The 26353-nt window shown below is 34.7% G+C and overlaps 1 protein-coding gene across 2 annotated transcripts in view; it reads right to left on the minus strand.

Moving 5' to 3' along the window:
• Positions 1-26353, minus strand: part of LOC122526000 — an 80745-nt gene that overhangs the window by 31217 nt on the left and 23175 nt on the right. For both annotated transcript variants that reach the window (XM_043649068.1, XM_043649067.1), the window contains exon 3: positions 15738-15813. In XM_043649068.1, the coding sequence (XP_043505003.1) occupies positions 15738-15813 (76 nt within the window). The remainder of the gene's footprint in view (positions 1-15737; positions 15814-26353) is intronic.

Below are 26353 nucleotides of genomic sequence, written 5' to 3' on the forward strand. Positions count from 1 at the left end.
TCCTTCCTACCTTTCTTTCTCATTCGTTGATTATTAGTCGTTGGCTACTCGTACGACGATGATTTTTTAATCATCGATGATTGGCGACATCATCCTAATATCTTTCTTTCAATGAAAAATTAAAAATCATTCGGAGATGAACCCTTTCTTCCGTTAATGGGATGTAGGTATACCCGTTAGTTGATCGCTTTGTAATGACTCGGTATTTGAATGTAACATAACTCCTTCTACAGCTAGAGAAGATCGACCTCTGGCATTGAATCGATCGTTCTTGTACCTACACTCCCTTTCAACGAGGATTCAATGCTCGTTCCTCTTCCAATAGCAATTATGCGACACGCAATGTCCTGTTTAGCGATGATAATTTCCGATAGGCTACATTCATGAGTCATGTGCTTGCATGCCAATACTACTACCTATTTCCCCATTCATATTCGAGCTATTCGAATTAGCCTTCTACTTTCTCGATTAGTTTTATTATACTTCTTACCTTCGAATTAATCGCACCGATGGATTCACTACTGCGAATATCAATCATTTTATACACGTAAATACATTTATATATATATAGATACATATATGTATATGTAGATTCACACATATCGCATAGGAAATATTCACTAATGGAATTTTCGATGGAGCTTCGATCTACTAGAAAGATTTATCGCCGTGTTCGTTTCGTTTCACCGATGGACACATGGTATTAATAATTTTCCTCTCGGACTTCGGAGATTGTTGCTTATATTATTCAACTGGAAAGCGCAACTTTGACTACGTATACGTCAAGAACGTTATATCGAGGTACGACAACGATCCCTCTCAACGATCTATTATATTTCACTTGGATTATAATCTACATATATCATGTTTTTTTTATAGACATTTAACAGATTTCTATTCAATCCCGTAGACGTTTAAAGAAGAGTAATAAAATACAGGATTTGTTCGTCGATTTATTCTCCACCTCTCTTTTCTTTTTTTTTTTTTTTAGATTACTATACTATATTTAAATATATATATATATCCTGGATGGGGTGACTTTTGTTTTCTTCTTTCTTTTCTTCTTTCTTCCTTCTACTTCTTTTATTAAAATTATTCCAAAGCCGACCTATATTTTCCTACCAGGTAAACGTGTGTACGTTAGTAAGAGTCGTTTGAATGATTTATCGTCTGCATATTTAATGCAAACAAAGAACTAGGAAATGTGCCAATGTGACGTCACCTTAATATTCCACTTCGATTCGTTTTCGTGACGCGTCGAACGAATTCTCGCCAACGTGACGGATTTCGAAGCTCACGCGAGCCTGATTAACGGATGTTAGGGGGAAAATATACGCCTTACGACTTTATGATTTTACTTACTGAAAATTTTCCGTTAACACGACAACTTCTATTTTAACGCCGGCAAGTAATCTTCTACGATCGTAACTTCGTGCATATGCAACCCCCTCCTCCCCTCCACCCCGCCTGCTCACTTTCCTTCGCAATCCCCTGTCCCCCCCATACACCTTTTCTATCTCATAGGTATGAACTTTGAAAACGAGTTTCGTGAAACAACGTTAACCGTTCTCGTTATAATACATAAATTTAAATATCCATATACGCGAATATAAGGTAGTAGAGTCACAATAACAATTAATATTTTATTACGTCATATATATATATATATATATGTAGGCTTATCTCTTCTTAATCAGTTTTCCGAAAGGATATTTGACTAACGAAAAAAAAGTAATTCCAATTATAATGATGATAGAATTATATAACATGAAAGGAAATTACGAAGATGCAATATATTCTAAAAGAAAATGAAATTTAAAAAAAAATGAATACAGTAAGACGTGTTCGTTATTCGGTTACTTAATGTTGGCTGTCTTATTTAGGTATTCGATTTTTATCTTGTCATGAAATGAGACATTTGTTATTTGGTTGTTTGCATTATCGGGTCATCGTCCTATATATCGCAGTGCGCATGTTATTTTTTAACTTCACGCTCACTATTCCACACACACTCAAGTCTTATCTCATTTGTCCCCTCACACTCTACACGTTTACCTTTAGTTTCTTTTTTATTCGCATGATTATTACTTTTAGCTAGAATTGGCCATTCAATAATAAACTAATCAGAGAAATAATAATTTTGAAATATATTTTTCTATTATTCCGATAATTTTAACATCATTATTCGTACGATTTTAAATGTCTATCCTATCTAATAAAGGATTCACAACGTGACCCACACAATTAACCTAATAATTAGTTAATAATTAATACTCGTAATACTATATAACTGGTAGTTATACATAGTACTAATTAATAATTTACTAACAAGATATTTATAATAATTTTGAAATATATTTTTGTATTATTTTATTATATATATATTTGTATTAATTATATATAGTACTAATTCATAATTCACTAATATAACACTAATAATAATTTTGAAATATATTTTTGTATTATTCAAAAAATAATAATATATAACAAAAATATATATTTGAATATTTGTCGAAACTAGAGTGAAAGAGATTTAGATATTCGTTGATCTCCAGAAATTTAATAGCAACTACATAGAAAGAAAGAGATAGATAGATAGAGAGAGAGAGAGAGAGAACCTTTAGGTATACCATAAGATTCTAATTCCATAGAGAAAATGGTTAGAATAGTTGTTCGTCGAAGAACAAAGAGTAAGAAGTAGAATTGGTCGAACGGATTCAACACCGCTATGGATGCATTCGATACGATAATGCACGCTTCGTTGCAATAATACTCGTTGCTACTGGTGCAACGAGTACGCCGTTGCAGCAACGTTTCGAAGATGTTCTGGCAACGTGCAGCAGCAGCGTAGTACCCAGGGGGAACATTCTCTGGTTCGCTTGTCGGGTGCAACCGGCTTGTTCTCGGCCTGCTTTTACGTTGGACCAAGAGAGATCGAGATCGAAGTGAAACAGTTTGTGTATGAGAGAAAGAGAGAGAGAGAGAGTTCTAACCTTAGGGAGAAAGAGAGAGAGAGAGAGAGAGAGAGATGGTGGAAAAGGGATTGCCGCATTCGAGCGTAGGTGAACAATTTGGAGCGTTGCGTCCTGGGATTGATTTGCATCCTTCGGCTCATTTGCAGGGTCTTGTCCTTTGGGACGTCTCTTCGAGATTTCTCATCCTTTTCTACTCTTTTACCTTTCCACTCTCTCTCTCTCTCTCTCTTTCTTTTTCTCTCTTTTTCTTTCCCATCTGTCAGTATTTCTCAACCATCTATTTTCTCTTATTTCTATCACGCGCGTTTCTTTCCACTATCTTCATCCTTGTCTTTTTCACTTCAGTGAAGCTTTTTCTTGATACGTTGGCTTGCTCGTTTGACCGTTCAACTATACGTCTGACATAAGGTAAAAGGGAAGGGCAAAGAAAAAGGATAGTTACGAAGGACAGAGAAAAATGGACTATTTTGTACATACTTACATACATACATACATACATACATACATACATATGTACGTGAATATATACATATGTAAGTAAGTAAAAGAAGTAAAACAAGAAGATCCTTGTCAAGTAGATGAGGACAACGTCTTGCACATCTGACACTTACTCTCACGGGAGATTGTTATTGACGAAGGAGTTGCGTCTTATGCTACATCCTACTTGTTTCTTATTCCCACGAGAAGTAGTATTGAAGAGGAAGGAATAAAGAAAGAAAATCAACTCCATGGAACACGTGAACTTTTCTTTGTAGAATAAGAAAGGAAAATTCTTTTCTACGATAGCAGTCAAATTCTTTCTCCTTTTTTTTCTTTCTTTCTTGTTTTTAGCTTTCTCTTGTTTTTATTTTCTTTTTCTTTTTTTTTTTTATTTTCCTTCTTTTTCTTCTTCTCTCTCTCTCTCTCGTTCATTTTCAAAGCTCCAATTCGTTCTTTTTTCTCCTTCGCATATTCTTCGAACAACGAGACTCTTTCTATTCTCTGTTGTGCAAGATCTCTTCTTTCTCTCGAGTTGACGAGATCCCGGTAAACTTCATGGATGAATGAGATTTGCAGATAAATGCTCGAGTATCGTGATGAGGTATCGTGAGAAAGTGCTAGGGAAAAAGAGAGAGAGAGAGAAAGGAGGATAGGGATGAATGGGAAGTAGTATCTTGGGTATCGTAATGAAGGTATCTCCACGGAGAAATTACACGGAAGCCCAAGACCGGTTTTGATCCTCGTCTGTGAGTTGTATCAGCTGGTGTAAGCCGTTGATAAACGTACTTCTAACAATTTCCAACTTTTTGTGTCTTGAAAACGTTATTTCCTACTAGAGCCGCATTACTATTATTACTATTATTATTTTAAACAATAATCACGAAAAAAACCCGTATCAAAAACTATTTTCAATTTCAAAGTGGGTCTTCTTCGAAAAAGTTTTTCCAAGTAAAATTTAATCAAATTAATGGATATATAAAAATATCGAAAAAAAAAAAATGAAAACAGAAACAGAGAGAAAGGGAGGAGTAAAAAGAGTAAAAAGAAATTCTGGAGAAATTTTCGAACGATGCAAGTTTGCAATGGGAAACTCGGAAACTCTCGTTGGTTGGTATCGCGAGGAAGGAAGGAAGGAAGGAAGGAAGGAAGGAAGGAAGAGGTTGCGGTCATTGATCAGGATTCCATTCGAGATGGATGCCGTTGATGAAAGAGTCATCGTTGGGGAAGGCGTTGCTGAGAAATCACCGTGCTTGAAATAGCTGCTGAGAGATTTGCGATCCGTAGCTCGTTATCTCTTGCTCTTACTCACATATATTCACAAGCATAGCAGTAGTAGCAAAAGTAATAGTAGTAGTAGTAGTAGTAGTAGCAGTAGTAGTAGCAGCAGGCCACGAACTTCGTTTCTCGATGCTACCAACGCTTTTCGAGCTTCGTTCTGGGGTCCTAGTGGTGGTGGGTACTAACAGTGGAGAGTGAAGCGACACAACGAATAAACCAACGAAAGAACGAGAGAGTGAGGGAGAGAGAGAAAGAGAATGAGGGAAAGGATAGAGAAATAGTGGAGGGGGGGCGGGGTGAGAGCTGGGCCAGAGAGAGCTGCATCAGGGACGGTAAACTAATTTGCAATTTATACCTACGCCGAGGGACCGTCTCGTTTCTCTCTTCTCTCTTCCAACTATTCCTCTCTCTCTCTCTCTCTCTCGTTTTCGTTCTCTTCTTCTTCTTCTTCTTCTTCTCCTCTCATTCTGTTTTTCTCTATCTCTCTCAGTTCACGGTTGCTAGGGTCGCGTCCCAACGGGGATCCGCTGGATAATATTAGAAAACGACGTGTAAAGTCGTAATTCCGACCCTTCAGCATCCGGATGTGGCACGAAGTAGAAACGTCCCGGCAAGACCGTGTCTTAATTATTGAGCGATTTAATTATTGAGCTGATGAATGACATTCGCTGGGACTAATTAACGGTACACCAATGCCAGATCTCTCTCTCTCTCTCTCTCCCTCTCTCTTTCTCTCTCGTGCAGCAGCTTGCTCGGTTTATCATCCACGCGACTCTTACCTACGAATAATTTATCATCCAAGTTTACGAAGTACCCTAAATCGAATATCCGTAAAAGCTGCATAATAGTGACGATTTATAAAAATATGAGCATACTGTGTTTTGTTGTTCTTTACAAAATAAAATAATAAAAAGGAAAGAAGTCTGTCACACGATAAATTGGTATAAGTTAATTTTACTTGAATCAACATTGCTTTAATCGAGCATTATTTTTGTACAATTTCAAAAAGATAAAGGTCAAATAGGGACACCGTAAAAAGTACACAATAGTGGTGATTCATAAGAATACAAATATCCTATTTTTATTCTTCTTCTTTTTCTTCAAAAAAAAAATAAAAAAAAAAAAAGAAAATAAAAACTAAAAGCAGTTACAATAAATTACTACAAGTCAATTTCACTTTTTTAATCAAATGTTTAATCTTAATTATATAATAATTAATATTTAAAAAAATAGATTAAATGGTGATAATCGATCTATATTAAATGAATATCGTTTATGTTAGTTTTCCAGACGACTAAATCGAAATATAAAATATTTTGATCGAAAGGGGCATGTCTGAGAAAATGCCATCTGGCTTTCTTCAGAAAGTATCTCGCTTATCCACCAAGACTTTTCGATGCAAAGTTGCTGACGACGTAGACGACGTAGACGACGTAGACGACGAGGAATAAGACGATGACACAACGTTGACTGCGGTTCCACGTGTGGAAGTTTATACGAGGCATGTAAGCACGTACGTTTATCTATGCGCATAGATTTTTAAAGAAGGTAGAAGACGATTCGAACTGCTCGCGGGCAAAATGGCTGATACCGTGCCTTTGTAACGTTATTTCGAGACGCTTCGGTTACGTCTAAAAGCTACATCGAAAAACGAGAAGACTTGTTATACATATAAGGGGCAAGGAAAAAAATAAAAGAAAAAGAAAAAGAAAAAGAAAAGGATGGTAAAAAGGGTTGAAAACATTTCGGGATAGCTCGTATTACTCTTACATTATTTTTTCTCGATTTTTCTTTTAGATAACGTAATGCAATACTATGCACTATCACATTTATGAATTTTATCATTAATGTATATGTGATTCGTACGAAAAACGTATTTCAAATAATAAAGGATGATTTATGTTTATTTCAGTATTACTCGTTTACGAGACACAAATATCATTTAGTTTGTTCATCAGATATATGACGAATAATTTTAGCAATATATACTTAATAAGATAAATAATTTTGTTTTATTATTTATTCACGTGTATATATATAATTTACATTTGCACAGTTAAATTATATCATCCTATATTAGAAGATTTACAAATAATATTATATTATTGTTATTACTATTATTATTATTATCATCATAGCGAGATAGATATGCGTAAGAAATTGATATCGAACGAAACACAATACGTCGAGTTACGAGTTTGTCCAAACGACTGATAGACTTTCGCAAATACACAGTATGTACATGAACGAGTGGTACGACCAGACTGTACGTAATTCTACACGTAAAAATAAATCAAACAAAAAAAAAAGAGGGAAAACAAAAGGGAGAATACCATTTTTTCGTTTGAGGTATCCGTTCGGTTTGAAAATAAAACCGTGTGTGTAATAAAGATTTTCGAAATACTAAGTGTGGAAAGAGATAAAATGGGGAAACGGGGGAGGGGGCAAAAAGAAAAGGAAACAAAAAAGGAGAAGGAAATACAAGAAAATAAAAGAGAAAAAAAAAAAGAAAGAAGAGAAAGGTAAGAGGATAGGAAAAAGGAGTAGAGTAGTAGGAGAATGAAAAAGTGTATGAACACTTGTTAGCGTATGTGTGAGGCTGATGAAAAGGGTGGTTGAAAGTGGGCTAAGATGACGAATAGGGTGAGACGACGGTCAAGTGTTTCATTTACGCGCATACCAGTCGAGTTTTTCGCTCGATTGCCGCGTATAGAAATGGAAGGACGAAAATGTGAGAAAAATGAATCGGAAGAAGACTGGATGATACAGGTGGAATAGAAAATAAAGAAGAAATTTTTATCTAAATGAGAGAAAGAGAGAGAGAGAAATAAATAAAAAGGGGGAGGAGATTACAGTCTGAAGTTTCGATCGAAGAACGCAAAATAAAGGAAAATCGCTGGCGTTGCTCTACTTTTCTAACGATTTTTTGGCAAAAAAGCGTGGACTCCAATTTACTCAAGATTCGCGCTTTTCAGCATCTTGGTTACGATGCTACGTGGAAAGCATGCAGGTATTTTGAACACGCGATACGTTTCAAACCTAGACGAAGTACGCGCTAGGGACTCTAGTTAGTTGTCTTCCCTTTCCCTTGTACTTTTTCTTTGAATTTCCTCCTCCTCCTCCTTCTCCTCATTTTCTCTCTCTTCTTCTTCTTCTTCTTCTTCTTCTTCTTCTATATATACTATTATATATATGTACTACCTACCATCGAAAACGATATCGAGTACCATTCCCAATATCGATTCTTTTCCCATCGTAAAAACCAAGATAGAAATGCTGCCTATGATTGTGCACTTTGCCGATACGCAATCAGCTAAATGTACTTTCCTGTAATGGTTGCCCGGTGTTACAGACCGTTGTCGATGAATACATTAATGTTAGATGTAGGTACCTATCTACCTATCTATAAAACTACTACCGACGACAAAAACGTTAGCGACAAAGTGTACCCACGTGAAAACGAGCTCTGTTTTTAATAAAATATTTACATATTTCTATACTCGAGTAACCGTGTACTCGTGTATATGTATTATATGTATATGTATGCACGTGTATGTAGAGAAAGAGAGAAAGAGAGAGAAAGATAGAGAAATAGTTCATCGATTTTTTACCTATTTTGATTACTTTAATTTTTCCGTATAACGAGACGTCGTTTTCTCGACGAGAGTTCTCTCGTTTCTATGTATATGAGACTCGTATAGAAAGAAAGAAAGAAAGAAAGAAAGAAAAAAAAAACGTGTTACTACTTACTACTGTATAGTTTTATTTCTCAAGTTTTGTTAGATTTGTTTTTTAATTCTTTTTTTCTTCTTTTTTTTATTATCTTTGCTCTCTTATTTTTCTTCGTTTTTCAGGGTTTACCTTTGTTCGATACGTGAGTCGAAAATGAAAGACTTGTATACAAAAGGAAAAAGGGATAAAATATACGCGCAAGGTGGTGGTTGCGTTCAGCGATGCGCGAAATATCTTCCGCAAAGTCTAAATGATATAAGAACAAACGTCACTTGCTTTTGCTCGGTTGAATCGAGGGAGCGTGTAAGCGGAAAGGCAGTTTCCTCTCGATTCGTCGATTCGTTTTATGTATTTCCCCCAACTTCCACCGAATGGAAAATATTGTAGAAAATATAAGAGCCCGTACGTATACACACGGCACACGGATATCCTACACATACACGTACACGCTCGCACACACACGTATACACACGTACACAAAACCTGGAATGGAATAAATTTAATCTTCGAATATGGTCGAGCCTCCGCGAATGGTTCGAGAAACGACTATGGACGTTTTACATAACCTTTTTTTTTTTTTCTTTTTCCAGTTCTTTCTTTGTAACATTATCTCCAATCAAATAGTAAAACAATTTTGAGAAATGTACTATAGAAAATATATATTTAATAATGTGCACGAATAAATAGTTGGAATGTTTTTATCAATTTAATCAAAGTTTTCTACATAGATATTTGAAAATAAAAAGATTGACAAAAAATGTTTATATCAAAAGGAATGAATTAATTTGAAATTATGGAGAACGAGTTGGTGAATTAGTCAACATTCTTCTATCAGATTTGTCACCTTCCTCCCTGGTGTATAATAAAAGCTTATAATGCATAAACTCATATCATATTTGAGCGTCCCAGCGTATTGTATATTCGAACGTTCTACAAAATTCGAAATAATTAATGAACCCTCCTACGTTGAGAGAGAGAGAGAGAGGACACGCTAATGATCATATTAATTGATTTGTCGCGCTCGCGTTATCAAGATTTCATTTTAAAAATTGGATTTCGCCTGTCCGAACGAGCACGTAATTGTCCTCGACGCGACGAAAGCGATTTTAAAACGAAAATCATTGGGGAAAAATTACTTTCCCTTTTTTTTTTATTTTATATTGCTTTAGGAAAATATATAAAATTAAATATTAAATTTTCGCAGGAAACAGACATTTGTAAAAATAAACGAACCAAATCCAATTGATTTGCGAGTATCTAATAATTACTTGTTTTCACGCGTTTAAATATAATTATTATAAATGAAGATTAATCTGAAAGAGTTAATAGAACGACGAGATAAGTATCGATCATTCAACACATATTTGCGCGAACCCATAAACACGATAGAGAATTTTCTATTAGAAAGATAGAAATCTTCGTTCGGTATTTCGTTTAATAAAGGATCAAGGATCTTTTCCACCGATCGGTCAATAGCATAGGCTTCTTCTAATTTGCTAGTCTTCCCGGCTGTTCACAACTTTGCTTCCTTTCTCAGCTTCAAGAAGGGGACTACGATTTTCAGATAACTTTGGGAGTACAATTACTAACAAAGCGGCAAGTGGATAGGGAAGAGCGTGCTCGTAAGTGTGCCTCGAAACATCTCGTTTCTCCTAAGAGTAGATTGTATGAGTATATACAAGATAGAGAAAGAGAGAGAGAGAGAGAGAGACCTTATGGTTATGCGCGAACCGTACGCTCGACAAGAGAAATCCTAGATAACCGACCACTAATTCGAGAGTTGCTCGTCGACGTACACGAAGACGTGCCTGCGGGTTCGGTCTCTCTTGCTCGGTTGAACGACCGGCTCTTCAACGAAGGGTGCTCAGCTAATTTCGAAAGACGATGCAGGTAAGGGAGAGAAAGAGAAAGAGAGAGAGAGAGAGAGAGCAGAGAAATCAGGGTGCTTCTGACCGACCTGTGGGTTGTTTGTATTCAAGGTAAGAGGATGGTTAGGAAATAAGACAAAATTACAACTTGACAAGTTGTAATTTTGTTTTTACAAGTTGACAACTCGTCAACTTGTACAAAATTACAAACTCGTCGTTGAATAAATAATCAAGGATTTTTCGATAATTTCAATATCGATTAAACGATATTTCCTGTATTTTATTTTTTTATTTTATTTTTAAAAAAGTCATCCCTTGGTTTGTTTAAAAGGATGATACAGTTTTGAACGATCTGTGGTTTGTTTGCATCGAGGGTTACACGTTTTCAAAGGAAAAGAACAAAGTTATAAGTTAGGTTTAGAATAATATTTTAGATAATTTTAATAAGAAGAAAAATTTCATGGTTATTATTTTGTTCCTCGATTATACCAAAAAAAAGGTAAAAAACTTGCAATAACGGATTTCTCGAGGGAGAGAAGAAGATTAAATTTAGTTCGAAGAGAAAGTAGAGATTCTAAGAAAGAAAACGTGCTTGAGGACGAAGACAGGTTGGCGGAGGAACTAGTAAAAGTAACTCCGTTCTCTACGGTCAGAGACACAACGTCTGAATTCGCAAAAAGTAAATTCGTTCGGATTTTATATTATCTCTTGATGTTCGATATACCGTCTGTGTATGTGTATACGCGTATGCATATCCGTGTCTCTGTGTTTATTCGAATATGCTAGATATACAAAGTATCCGCGTTGTATTCTGTATAAGAAATGTACATTTTGATGTATATGCACGTGTACAGGTATGCATTTGTGGATATAACATGTCTATCTTCATCTATGTGTTAGGGTTGGTAAATCTTGTTTGAGTATTCGAGGGTTCAGAAAATCCTTCGTCCATTCTAGCTAGTTCAAGGACTCTGTGTCTTTCTTTTCCCGATATTCGGTGACGGATCGCTTTGCTGAAACGAATTTTGCTGACTAACAGTCTACCTTGTTTCCTACCTTTTCTCTCTTTCTTAAGAATTCCTCTCTTACGTTCTTTCTCTTTCTCTCATATACACTTTTCCATTCTCTCCTTCTTCCCTTACCCTCTTTCACTCATTCACTCACTCACACATTCTCTCTCTCTCTTTTTCTTTCTTTGTGTTTCTCTGTCCGCGCTTTTTTGGGCAGCCCATCAATTCGTTGAAGCACCTCCGGCAACGATGGAATTTCGATCGACAGATTAGAAGCCCAAAGCTTCACCGAGAAGTAGTCCGCAGTACGCGCGGATACTCTCGAGGGATCTGCAATTGGAAGAAGGAACACGGTCGAACAGGATTTTCTTCGTTTCTTCTCCTTTCCCTTTTCCTCGTCTACCTTCTTCCTCTCTTCTTTCCTCTTCTTCTTATATTTCCTTCTTCTTTCTCGTCCTTCTCTTCTTCATCTTGCGAGTCTCTATATCGAGTTCGAGTGGGGCAAAGGAGGATGCTGAAGTACGGAACTCGAGAGTTCTTTTCTCGCTTAGACTTTGTCCCATCTCTCGAGGACTACGATAAATGAAACGAGAAGTCGAAGGAGACTCTCTCTTCTTATACCGATTCGCGATGCCAAACTTTGACTCTTTTGCATTTTCTCCTTCGTATTTTATCTCGCCTTCGATCTTTCCTCCCTTTAACTTTTTCCTTTTTCTTTTTTTCTTCCTCTTCTTATTTAATCTATCCATTCGCTTACGTTATTTGTTTGATATCAACGATTCCTAACATTTTTTTTATCACGTTGGTATTTTTGTTTATTCTCAGCGTTTTTCTTTTCTTTTTTTTTATGGTTAAATATAACGCCAATAGTATATCAATGGAATATTCGATTAAATATTTATAAATAATTATTTAGAGATCGAAATTTTGCAAATAAATTATTATTTGAAAATATATTATAGGATAAAGGTTCCGTTTCGAAAATAAGTAAATATTTATATTGATAAATTAATCGTTAATACTTATCATACGATTGAAATACCGAGAGATTTTATTATTTTTCTTTTTTTTTCATTAACCTGTGTGTAACATCGAACATCTGTATCACACATATCACGATATTTAATTATACATTTTTATTATTTACTTTAAAATACCAAAAAGTTTTAATTTTAATCGTTGTTAAATTAAACATTTCGAAAATTAAATACGAATTGATATTTCATTTGAAATACCGATCGTACGTTTAATAAATCTTCATAAAAAAAATTTTTTTCTAAATATCCAACCGTTAAATATAACAATACGCGAATCATTTTTTTCTTCATTTAAGTCCCCGATTATCGAAAAAATAAAATAAATGTAGGACGTATATTCGTATGAAAGAATGATTAATTTTTGATCCAAGTTGTAATAGCTTATTCTTTTTTTTCTATCTTTGTCCCTCTCTTTCTCTCTTTCTTTCTGTGTGCTTTGAACGTAGGGGGAGTAGTTGCACTTTGTACGGTTTATGCTTTTTTTTTTTTTCCTCTCTTTTCCCTTCCCCTTCCTCGGCCCATTTTTTTTCTCGACGGAAAAGAAAGAAAAAAAAAAAATTGTAAAAATATCGTACACCGGTGGTGATTCGTGCGACCGGACGTTCTTTTCCTCATGACTCTCCATTATCCGTCGCATTGGACCAACGCGAAATATTACGCGTACAAAGAGAAGAAGACGCGTAGTATAAAGCAGCCCTAGAGTTTCGGTCAGCTTTTTATCTCTCTCTCTCTCTCTCTCTCTCTATCTTTCTCTTTCTCTCTCGCATTCTCTTTCTATCTCTCATTTCACCTTTGTTCGCGTACATTAGTGATTATGACGCGACGGACCGGCACGTAAAAACGAATCGCGAAATTATTCATCAAAGAGAATTTTCTAAATCACTCATTTAAATGTATAATAGATTATAATTATAATTTATGAAGATTATGATTATATTAATATATTTTTTTCCCTTTTTTTTTTCTTTCTTCATCGTGTCACTTAAAATATTCCTAATTGATAGAACGACGATCGAAGACTTTTTGTTCTCAGGTAAAATTTGATTGAAGAATACAAATCCTTTCTCGATTATTGTCGGATACATTTTCCATTCTGTTTTTTCTTTTTCTACGATGAAATAATAATTTAAGCGGATAAGTTATACTCAAAAGGATCAGATTTATTGGCTTTTTCATATAATAATTACTCAAAGTCACTATTCTTTCTCTCTCTCTCTCTCTTTCTCTCGTTCTTTACGAGCAATCGTTATCTAACGAATTACAAAATTTGTTAAACGAAGGTATCGTTATTACGCCTTTGACGAGAAACGAATCTTCTATAAGAGGAGGAGAATAAAAATCTGAAGGTCTGAAGAGCGGAGATCATTTTAATTACATTTCATCCCGGACTTCAGCGTAGCCCCTGAAGCACCGACAGACTTAATCTCAAGAAAATCGATTTGTATAAATGAATACAGTATCTACCTTACCTTTCTGCGTTATACTACGCCACGTTACGCTTTTACGACGTTTTAACGCTCTGGGCAATATTTAACAAGAATTAATTACTTCTACGCCGATAATTCCTTCTAATTACGCATAATACTTCAAAATTAACATCTTTCTTATATCCTATTCGAAGTAAAAAGAAAATAACGAAATAATGAAATTATTTAAAGAGAAAAGAAATAAGATAAACCATCGCAAATTTGCAACTTCATATAAAATTAATTTATATATATATATAAATAATATCAAATATACAATGTTATAAATATAATATCAAAAATACTATTCAGTGGAGTCCGATAACGGAATTTGTTAATGATCCACATTAATTTTCCTCTAAAACCCTCCTCCTTTTCTCCCCTCCCCTCCCCACCTGCTCGATACATAATAACAGTTAATTTCTTTACGTTTACTTTTATAAAATTGTCTTACAATTAAAAATATATAATTTATTAAAATGCACGATTTTAAAAGGAGAATACACGTTTTCTCCCAAGTGAATAGTTCGACGATGAAAATCATTTAAAGGATTGATTCCGTTGTTTGAGACACAAACATAGATAGACATACACAGAGACAGATACGTGGGCACCCAGTGGACCTTTGAATAGATTTTTAAAGGGGTACACTACGATCGATTTGCTATCGTATTTAATCAAACGAGACAGTATATCAAAGGGACGGACAGAGAAAGGACTGACCGACCAGTGATAACACACGAAAGTCTCTTTGCAGTAAACGTGTCTATCGTCGAATTACATAATACACTCCCTCCCCCTTCTGTGTTTCTCCGATGTATCACATTCGAATACTCAACACTCCGTAAATGAAAGAAAATAGACAACAAGAATATAAGAGAGGGAGAGAAATAAATATATATAGGGTGTTACAAAATATGCGAGCATAACTTAACACTTTGACCAATGCCATGTCGAAATCACATGTTTTGCTCAGGATGTTACGGTACTACTTTTATTATTCAAAATTTCATATTAATTCATCTTTCACTTTTGATGTTTCAATAATAAAATTTGTAATTGTTCAATGGGACGCCTTTTATTTCAAAATACAACACGGTTTCGCTCTAGCACGGAAAACAAATTGCGAGAAATCTTGGTACAGCACTGTATTTCTACAGCATTGGATAACTAAATGAACTTAAAATAATGACGCTAAGGAATAATGAAATTTGAGTCTCATATAACACGGTTACACTCAACATGGTATTTTCTAGAAAGATATCTACCATAGTATCTGTGTATTTTATTATTAGCGGTAACGTTAAAAATGCACTAAGTGTTCATTTTCATTAGACTTTTACAATTGTAAATGTCACGGGAGAAATAGTGGCCGATGATATATGACAAACGTGGCTGTCAAAGCGTTAAGGGATAGTTTCGGTACGTTAAAATAAAAATAAAAAATTCATAAAATCGCGTGTCGTTCAATATAATCTCGTTTTTGAATTTTATCGTAATTAAATGAATCCGTTCAATTACGTTCACGCATTTTGAGACATCCTGTATAAAAGAAAAGGAAGAAAACGAGAGAAAGACTTGAGTAAAGAATCCATGTGTTAGAATCCGTATCCGATTCTCGTATTATACACATACCACGAGAAAATAAGAATCCTGAAGCGTCGACAAGAGACGAGATTCCAAGACGTTTGCAGATAAAGAAAAGGAATTCTTCCCCACCCATCCCTTCTCCCACTTTCTATCTTACTTCCTCGCTCTTTCCTTCTGTTTTTCTTCTTCTTTTACTCTTTCTTACTTATCTTTTTCTCCAAGACTTTTCATCCTCTTGGTCTCCCTTTTGACATGTATAGCTAGTATAGTATTATGTAGTAAAAATACTACTCTCTCTCACCTGCACTCCAGAATTGCGTTCTTGCCCCTTAAGGTGTACGCTGGGACGTTTATATGGAGTAGCTTCAGAGCTGCGACTGTAACATAAAAAAAAAAGAGAGAATTATCCAGGTGAGAGGAAGAAAATAAAATAAAATAATGAAAGTAAATAAACTAACTGAGTAAGTAACTAAACTACATTCGCAATCTTCATTTTCTTCGAGTTATCCTTAACTTCAGACTTTTTATTTCTATTATCTATATTCTTATTTCTTTTTCTCTTTCTCTCTCTCTCTTTCTCTCTCTCACTTGCTTTTTTAGCTTTCAAACGTTTCGTACACTTCAGCTTAAAGTTTAAAAGAAGGATATTAAAATAATAATTGAATATAATATTGTTCTAAAAAATATACTAACACTTGTGTGATTACTGTAAAATATTTAGCGTTAGTGAGAATTCGTGCGAAGTTAAAACTACGAATCCTAAAAATATATAAAAGTTACGTTGGTTTTAAACAAATTTGTATGATTAACTGTTACAAAAGGATGAGAGAATTAACTGTTTACTGAATAAAAGGAATACGAGAAAATATAAATATTTAAAAGCAAAAATTGAAAAACATTTTACAGAGGAGAAAAGTGAACATTTATTTTTATATAGAATATATCCGGCCAGGTAGTACAACTGAGTTGTGGTGATTCTCCATGTAAAAATACATCAAAAAAAAGAAGATAACATTGTTTCATTTAAAGCTCTGCTTTCGAAAAAATTGTGTTCGCGAATTTTAAATTTAAAAACATTCTCCTCTCATCTAATTTATGATAATAATTGAAGGAATAATATTTAATTAATATTTACTCTGATTAGGATGATTTGAAACTCGTTGTTTGTAATATTCAGTTGCTGCTGTTAGGTTAATGAATTCGAAGATATAAACAAAAGACAATATTTGTGGCTTGATAATTTGAGGGATAGTTCAGTGTACCTCCAATAAAAACTTGTTCTTTTTCGACATATTTTTAGATATCGAATCAACTCCAGTTCCTTTGTAGGATTCGATTAGAATATATTTCTATAATTAACGTAACATTTATTTATACAATTTTAATAATAATAAATAATAATTGAAATTGTAATTAGTCTTAGCATTCAAAAAATATACTTCGAAGTATGATCGTTCTGTTAAGTTCGTTAAAATTCTAATTGATAAAATACGTGAATACAAAATATCAAAATTATTTTATACCCATAGTTTGATGTCAACGTTTATTAATATCGCATTAATAATAAAAATAGGACATAAAGTTAAATATATATTCATCCTAATTTTCGAAACTATAACAGATTTTTCTTACCCTATTTTTACTAACAATTACACTTTCCAATCAATATTAGCGAAAGATTAAGAATTTTTGTCGATCGATGTTGAATGGTCCACTCGTGACGAGTATTCCACTGTTCCTTTCAATTCCGAAATCGAAGAAATCCTTGACCTGAGAAAGCAATGACGATACAATGGTGACTTTAAAAGAGGTTCCTTTTGAACACTCGACCCTACGACAAGCTTTTTTTTCCGACCTTCGTCTCGAGCCTTGAACATCGGTGGTGTGACAAGGGTATAAAGGCTCGGAAAATTGTACTACGGTGGTACATGAGTACCTTAAGGAAAGTGGATCGGAAGTGGATCGTGCTAGATGTTCAAACAATGCCTCGGCAAATCTATTGTGACGTCTTTTGTGAACACCTTTTCGTTCTTTCTCCTTCTCATCTTGACTTTCCTCGCACGTACTTCCTCAACTTCGACTTACTTTTATCGATCCACCTTTTATGGGATTTTAGAAAATATTCTTCTACGAGTATAAGAAATAATAGACGTCTGGTTCAATAATAATAGTATCTTATTATTCTGCCTAATCAAGATCAATCAAAAATATGGTTGCAAGATAAAATGCTACAATATGTCAATGAAATAAGTTGCGTGTCATAAAACAGTGCAAGACAATAAGAAGGTTGATAGTGAAATATACCATTAGGTGATCACATGATATATACGTCGAACACGCATTTGGTGTTCGACGATACTAAAAGAAAAGAAAAAAAACTTTGTCTAGGTGGTCTAGGATTTCTTAGAACGACGAGCTGGGAAACGAATTCAAGAGTTCAAGAAATGATTCCTATTTAATTATCTTTTCTGTACTTTATTACATTGTACTTTTTCTTTTACATTTGTTTACGATATTTTTTTGTAATTATATCAAACGGTAGTACATATATATATACTCGTGTTTTATTTTTTGTTTGTTAATAATTCTGTTTCCCTGAAAGGGTAACAATATTTTGTATAATCTCTCTCGGTGGGAGGCCAGAAGAGGAGGCATGTACTTCAGTTTAAATAAAGTGCATTTCATTTCACTGATAAAATAATATCTTTGTTTTTTAATTCAATATACAAAATTAGCATTTTCAAAGAAATCTTTTCCATATTTGTCCTCTTTTTCTTTCTCCCTCAATGATTCTCCTCGCAATCAATGCAAATAATACGAATTACGAGCAGAATCGTTCAACCGACGATATTACCTACAATTCTATTCTCTCTTCCCCCCTCGATCAGATTATTCTAATCTGACGATTTGTATGCCAACCATTTCGAAAATCTTTCTTAGATTCGTAAAACATGTTGGGAAGATAAGAAAAGAAAAGAGAAGAAGAGAAATAAATAAAAAAAGTTTGCTTATGGGGGGGAACATTGTTGAAGAATAATAAGAGTATCTAATAACGGTAATTATTATTATCTTTTATTAAAGATAATAATAAGAATAGTTTCTCATTAAGATATACGAAACGGAATATAGTTATTTTTCTTCCTTATGGTAGATAAATAAAATTCCATTGTGGCATGTATAGGATGTGTTGAGACAAACCGAAAAGGCTCCTTTTAATTAAGTACCGTGCTATTTCACTCGGAATACAATACAAATACCTATTATAATGAAAATACTTGGCTTGGAAGGAAGAAAAGGGAATTGTACATTGTTGATAAGGATTCAGCTATGAGAATCTACTATCCTTTCATGTTAACTGTTTCTTACCTTGATTAGTTACGTATTGTTATGGAAAATAAATTCTATTGTGTGTCGCGTTTTTTATTTATATTATTACAATGGAGAAAGAAATAACGTAAGATAAAATATAGAAATTGCCTCTTATTTTAAGGAGAAAAAGATAATCGAAATGCCGAGGCAGCTTTTTTCTTTCTTTTTTTTTTTTTTTTTCTCCACCTTTTCTTCTCGGCAAAGTTGAAACGCGAAACTGTCGAATTTAGCGTCACTTTGTTATTTCCCTCGACGAAGGAATCCTCAGCTATCGAAAAAGTCGATGCACGAATTCAATTTTCAGCGATTCCTTTCGTATTTTCTTTTTTTTTCTTTCTCTTCTTCTTCTTCCTTTCTTTTCCTTTCCTGTCCTTTCTCTTTTCTCTTTTTAAAGCTGAAAACGAAATGTACTTCTTCCAGAGCAGACACGGAATAGAGAACCGTTCGAGAGTAAGTATGTAGATGTATATACATTTGTATAGATGTATATGTATATTCACATGAACATACGAAACCATTGTCACGCTTCTTCATTCTATGTTGCATAAATTATTCCAGACATTCAATTCCACGTTTTCCTTCTACCTTTTTCAACTCTATTTTCTAAAGTCTCTTTTACTAAACAAAAGAAACTTTTATCGGATTTTTTCAATCATTTATTTAAAAATCATAATAGCTAATTAATTATCAACGAATTCTAATTCATTTTTTTAATCCTTTCATTTTACCACCAATTATAGTAGACTTTCGATAAAATATTATAAAAACTATTAATGTTTATTTTTTCCCATCCAATTTTAACCCTTTCATTACTAACTAACCGATATATGAGTTGTTCATGCTAAAAAAATTCCGCAACAAATGGGTTAAAAGTGTTTTGAATTAACCTACATAAACAAAAAAATTATTTTAATTGAAAATTTAATTTTCATGAATATTTAGAAACTAAATAAACTAACATAAATGATAATATCGAAGTAGACATTTGCGGTGGAAAGAAAGTAGATTAGCGTGTACTTAAATCGATAGGAATGGGTTTAAATGGTGAAAGGATTATTTGGTAGTTTAAGGTATAGATCGAGTAGTTAAATCATTAATCACTGAAATCCAAAATTTAGTGGTTGCTATGAGAGGCCTAACGTCGTAGTATTAACTACGCATTTCGATAAATTAATTCTCGGAGCAATTGGGAATAGGAAGGTGTGGCCACGACCGCAGGCTAGCTACCTTGTTTCTCTAATCATCGATATTCCTCGTTTCACCGCAATAACCGCATCTGTTATACGCAAGGAACACAATAACGGCACTTCCAGATTAGACTGAAGAGCAACCACCATAACCGATCGTTGAATCGTCGATTGGTAGATTCTCTTGGTACTACTTGCGAATAACTGATCTTCAATCTTCAATATACGAGATAGTTGATCCCTTTTGTTCGACCTTTTGAAGACAGAGAGAGAGAGAGGGAGAGAAAGAAAAAGAGAGAGAGAGAGAGAGAGAGATATTCTCAATCGAGTCCTGCCAGTTTCCACCTCCTTTCAAATTGTTGAATTAATTGCACGTCGTGGGTTAGACTTTGGACACAGTCATTCGAAGTTGCCCGATCGAGTTGTAGAACGGTCAACTTTGAGAAGTGATCTCAATACGAATAGAATCGATTCTGCTTGTCTAAGGAAACGATTATGAGCCTTTAACTGTCTATAGATATGCGCATGTTTGAGAGTTTATACAGTTAACGGTCTTACGCAAAGTACTTTTTAAAGAAACTTAAGTAAGGTAAATGGACTATGTAATAGTGTAGAGACACGATCGAATTTCGATTAAGGTCTCTCTCTCTCTCTCTCTCTCTTCTTATTGTTTTCGATGACATTGATGTAAGCTAATCGAATAATAATAGACGTTAACGTTTACCTATTTTTTTTTTTACTAAAATGTAGAAAATGGAATAGCGAAAATTTGCTAACGCGTTAATCATGGTAAAAAGGTTTCGTAATTAAAAACAATACGGAAAATATTAAAAGGATCTAATGTTCGGCGTGTATTAAAAAGTATAAAATCGGTCGAGTTAACTTAAGCGCCACGAAAGAGCATACATTAAGCTGGATCAGCTGAGTAGTGGCTCGTAAAGCACACCGATGTAACGGAGAAAAAGAGATGGCTAGATATAGTCAGCTAAATAGAGAAAGAGTTAGAGAAAGAGGGGAACGTGATTTTAAAGTTACGCGAACGTGGTAGAAAGAGGGTGGGCGGGGAGGGGGGAGGGATAGGGAGAGGGAGAGAAAGAGAGAACTCGTTTTAATTTTAACTTATCTAAGGACAGCATAAATTCGTGGCTAAAACACTGCAATCGTTAAAAGTTCGTGTATAGTGAGAGAGAAAGAGAGAGAGAGAGAGAGAGAAGGGTACCTTTTAATTTATACAATTTTTCGTTCCTTTTTCTTTCTAAAGAAAGTAACAATAATACTCCGGAATACTTGTTCGCTAAAAAACGAGACGAGGAATATGTTAATTTATTAGAAAAATAATCGCGTAGGACTTATTTGCGAGGAAAAAATCTTATATGATAAATAGAAAATTAACGCGTACACGTACGGATACACACGTGCACGCACATCCACTAACGCACACAGATACATAAAGGTACACACGAGTGGTCAATAGTGCAAGAAGAAACCGTTCGAGAGATAGCTCGTAAATATTGGAAAACCGTTTGGACGGATCATCCGGAGGACGTTTGACAAGAGTGACGGATCGTTTTACCTGGCTCATCGTTTCTCTCTCTTTCTCTCTCTCTCTCTCTCTCTCTTTTTCACGCCTTTACGATTTTTCTTTCAACCTATCCAAATGAGTTAAGTACGAAATTAATAAGCAAGAAAACAAAACAAAAAAAAGAAACGAAAGAACAAATGTTAATAAAAATGATTTATTTAAATGACTATCAACTTAAATAATCTAAACGAATTTACACGTCTATCTGTGTGAAATATCCATAGAGTTTTTAAACCGATGATCATTTGAACGAGTTCATTTTCGCGTTGATATCAACCATGCAAAAGCATTATTAACGTTCGCTGTTCGACCTATAGGTTATTCGGATATTAACTTCAGTACGTTTACACATACCTGCCTATATATAGAATTGTACATATGTATACTACATAGGGATTATCGGTGAATGGATTCAATAGCAAATACGTTTACATATAACATAGATTCGAGAACGAAGAAAATGTGGTATGAGAGAGAGAGAGAGAGAGGGAAAGAGAGTTTACTGTGTATGCTTGTGCCGGGAAAACGTTGGATATGTTCGAAGGAAGGGACGGAAAGAAAATTACTCTACGGTTTCTTGATAAAACATTGTTGTATGAATACACGTGTCTATGAGCTAGCGGATGCTAAGTAAATCAGCGACCGTCAAGTTTATATTTCGGCACGTTATCAATGTAGGATTATTATACGCGGGGGTGTATTTGTGTGTGCGTGTGTGTATATATTGCTTAACCTGAGTGAGTGTACGTTTTGAAAAGAAAGATGAGAAGGGTGAGTTTCGATGATCGAAAGGAAGTATTGAAAAACGAGTAAGCGATGAGAAAGTACTTTAAGAGAGAGAGAGAGAGTCTAGAGAATATATATTCAATTGCATATGTATATTAGAGAGAATATTTTAAGATAGTTTCGAAGATAATAGATAGTTGCTTGTATTATATCGTGAGAATCGCACTAATTTGTAAGATTTATTATTCACTTCTACGTACCCATTGTTTATCTTTCAATAAATCCAGTCCTACAAATATTTATTCATTTTTAGAATGAAAATTTTAACGAAAGTGTTAGAAGAAATGAATGATTCATAGAACAACTCTATTTTATACCCTCTCTCTCTCTCTCTCTCTCTTTTTCGAAAACAATTTTATCGTGGTAAATATCACGATGACAACTACGAAAGGAGATTAAAAACAGCACACACACGCAGACATACACACACGCAAAGATTTTTTCGCGTGTATACACGTTAGTATCGATGTACACATGTATCATACGCGTAGGATATATAGGAATCGCGTCGGGCATAACATGGCAGAGTAACGCGACGCGACAGGTTGTTCTCGCAAAGCGATCGACAAATTCTTTTTTTTTTTCCAACGAATAAAAAAGGACTACAAGGGGTGGGGGGAAAGTAGGGAGGGGATGAAATTTATAGGTCGAATTTATCTTTTGTTTGAACAACATTCGAAAGCCCGCTGCCGCCACCACCACCACCACCACCATCACCATCACCACCATCACTACTAATCGAAGGTATCGTAAATGTCGATTTCTACCTCGAATCACGTAACTCGCCGCGTTAATGGTCCTCGTGAAATACTAGGACGAAAGAAATAAAACCAACTAAAATGTTCTTTCTTTCTTTCTTTCTTTCTAGAAAACATCCTGTTACTCTTCTTCTTTCTCTTTTTCTTTCTCAATTTATTAGTACAGAAAGAATAATACCAGTTATATAATTTCAACTATAATACAATCACCCATAACAACCACAATTTTCTCTACTTTTCCACTCGTCTTGCAATTATCAGGAATCGCGTGTTATCTACTCGTTTTACCTTTTGTCTCGATAGAACGACTTTTCTTATGCTCATCTACCTTCAACCCCCTCGACTCCCTCACACCCCCATTTCTTACTCTCTCTTTCTCTCTCCCGTTCACTCTCTCGTTTATCTCATCCTCCTCAACAAGAGAAAGGAAATTTCACGCGTAATTCAGCGAAATGTCGTAATACACGTACAAGTACTCGACACCTTTTGTCCTAGTCTTATCCTATTCAGACTAACTCCTCCTTTCGAAACGCGATTCCCTTTTTGGGAATGGTACTGCACTGATTTATTCATTGTTCACAGATGCATGGGACTAATTGACGCTGTAGTTGGCGCGACTCTGTTCTCGTCAAGTCTTTATTAAATCCGTTCGTTGCTGAAGAAAATAGGGGTAGATAGGGAGACGGAACGAAGTTTGGGGTGGGGGGGGGTCGGCTAGGAAAGGAAAGAAAGAGGAGAGAAGTAAAGTAAAGAAAAAGTTGAGAAACATTCGATTTACCGACTCATCCTTTGAACGTGGTAGCACCGTTAATTACAGAATGTACGTCTTCTTACCATCGCGTTGGTTGATAGAATCTTTTAAAGAAATCTTAGAAAATGAGAAATTCGTTTGAAGCTGGGTGGGGGAGTGGACTCCGAGTTCTTTCACATTTAAAAAGGATGAAAACTAACGTTAACTTTACTCACTCACTCAGTTGTTTATACTTTCGAAATAAATTTAGTCGAAAATTATTCTTTCTTATTCTTCTTCTTCTTATTCTTATTCTTATTCTTATTCTTATTCTTATTCTTCTTATCAAGTTTAATCTTTTTTTGTCGCTATCGTATCATCTTAATCTTTTTTTTACAATAATGTGGAATGCGAGCGCTTCCAAGCCAAATACTTAAATAGGCATTCGTAAAGAGATTGGACGGTGGACCGTGGATAGCTCAATGGTTAAAGAGCAGTCACTCGGAAAGCGGAAAATCCGGGTTCGAGTCCCGGTGCAGTCAGTCAAATGGCCCAATTTTTTCACGAATCCTACATTAATGCGTAATCGTAATAAAATTAAGATCATATTTTATCTTCGAAGAATATGCTCGGGAAATGATGAAAATTCGAAATAAAAGAGAAAAGAAGAAAAAAGAAGAAGACAAAACAAAACGAAACAAGAAGAGAAAAACAAACGCGTTTACAAGCGTATGGGATTACATTGTGAAAGTTAATCGAAAAACGAGCTCGTAAAATTCCTATCGAAAACGATCGATCTAGGCCGTTACCTTGATAACGTTGTCGATGGGGGAAAAATCGTTCCGCGCGAAATATGCCTAGCATTTCAAACGTTCGGCGGCGTCAATCGCCAAAGGGACGCTCGATTTGCGACATATCGATCGTGTTTTAAAGAGTAAATCGACCGGAGGACGAAAAACGTAGAACGTAGTCGAGAGTCAAATAAAAAAAAAAAGAAATAAAAATAAAAAAAAATGAGGAAAAAAGAAACAGGAAAAAGAGAGAGAGAGAAATGGGGGTCGTAGTAGGGGGAAGGGTGGTTGTTGGTGGTGGTGTTGTAGGGGGTGTAGAGACCAGAGGATAAAATTAATCGTTGTTGCGTGTATCGGCTACGCCGATGCTTATCCTCTGACCATGCGTGTCCCGGCGGCAGCTGTAGAAATAAAACCAAATATAATTGTTCAAACCCTCGAGCTTGGTGCATGTTCAAAGTATTTGATGAGAATATGGTCTATGGTTTATTAACGGCAACACAATTTTAAGGATATTATTACTTCATTATAATATAGGAGAGAAAAAAAAGTATTTGTTTAATTAATATTGAAGGAAGAAAAATAATTTTCGATGAAATATTTAATTATCTATTTTAATTATTATTTTAATTATCAATTATTAAGAAAAGCGTTTAATAAACGCTTATATCATATCGGAATTTTATTCTTATCTCTCATCTCGTAATTAATTTTATTTATTTATATACGATAACATTTTCGCACTTTTTGATATATTAATTAATATCGGGGAATATTAATTTATTAAAACAAATAAAACGTTTTAACAGTAACGGTCTGTGCGTGTTAATACAAATTTATAAACGGTTCTTTAGTATATTTATCTGTAATTTTGTGCTTTTTATAGGTGGTTATCATATCCGTGGTTCAAGGTGCCAATTAAATTTTTTGATTCGACTATTTAGCGAATAAAAAAAGAAAGAAAATAACGAAATATCGAAATTGATAAAATACTATTTATATATCGTTCGAAGCTGAAACTCATCGATTTAAACATTTTATTTATGTCCATCATATCTATAGTCAAAATTTTATTTACAGTTTAACTTTGATACAGCTCGGACTTAACTCACAGATTATTAAACGGATTATATTTTTATAGCTAATTGTAAGAGATTTTGGAGAAATAACGTTATCGATGAGTAGACGAATAAAACTGGTTTCCCTTTCCCTCTCTCTCTCTCTTTCTCTTCGTTAATTAAACGATCTCAAAATATCAATCGATCTGAATGTATCAGTGAAACATTCGATTTCGTCTGTGTCAAACGAACGAAAGAGCTTTTGATGGTTGGCGGCGTACTATCATGCAAAACTTAAAAAACTTGTTACAGACGATGGGACGTCCCAACGACCAACGTCAATCAATTTAAAGCCGCATTAACAAAACATGAGAGCATCCCCTATCCATTTCTACCGTTTGCCAGGTTTGCCAGGATGACAGGACGTATCACGGAAAGCTATTAAATCCTTGCGATATAACAATTTATTCCGCGGTTGGTTTCTCCTACTTCAGGGAAACTCTATTATTTTGTAACCGTAAACGTCGGCTTTGTCCGTCTCAAATTAAATAGTGGAATGTTTCGTTCTTCCGATAAAATAAGACCCTTTCGTTCTGTCGCACATCGGGGGATTGGTAACGTGTTCGATGTTAATAACGCATCATGTTTCTTGAATA

The sequence above is a fragment of the Polistes fuscatus genome, unplaced genomic scaffold, assembly GCF_010416935.1.
Source record: "Polistes fuscatus isolate 324 unplaced genomic scaffold, CU_Pfus_HIC Scaffold10, whole genome shotgun sequence".
NCBI classification, from domain to species: Eukaryota; Metazoa; Arthropoda; class Insecta; order Hymenoptera; family Vespidae; genus Polistes; species Polistes fuscatus.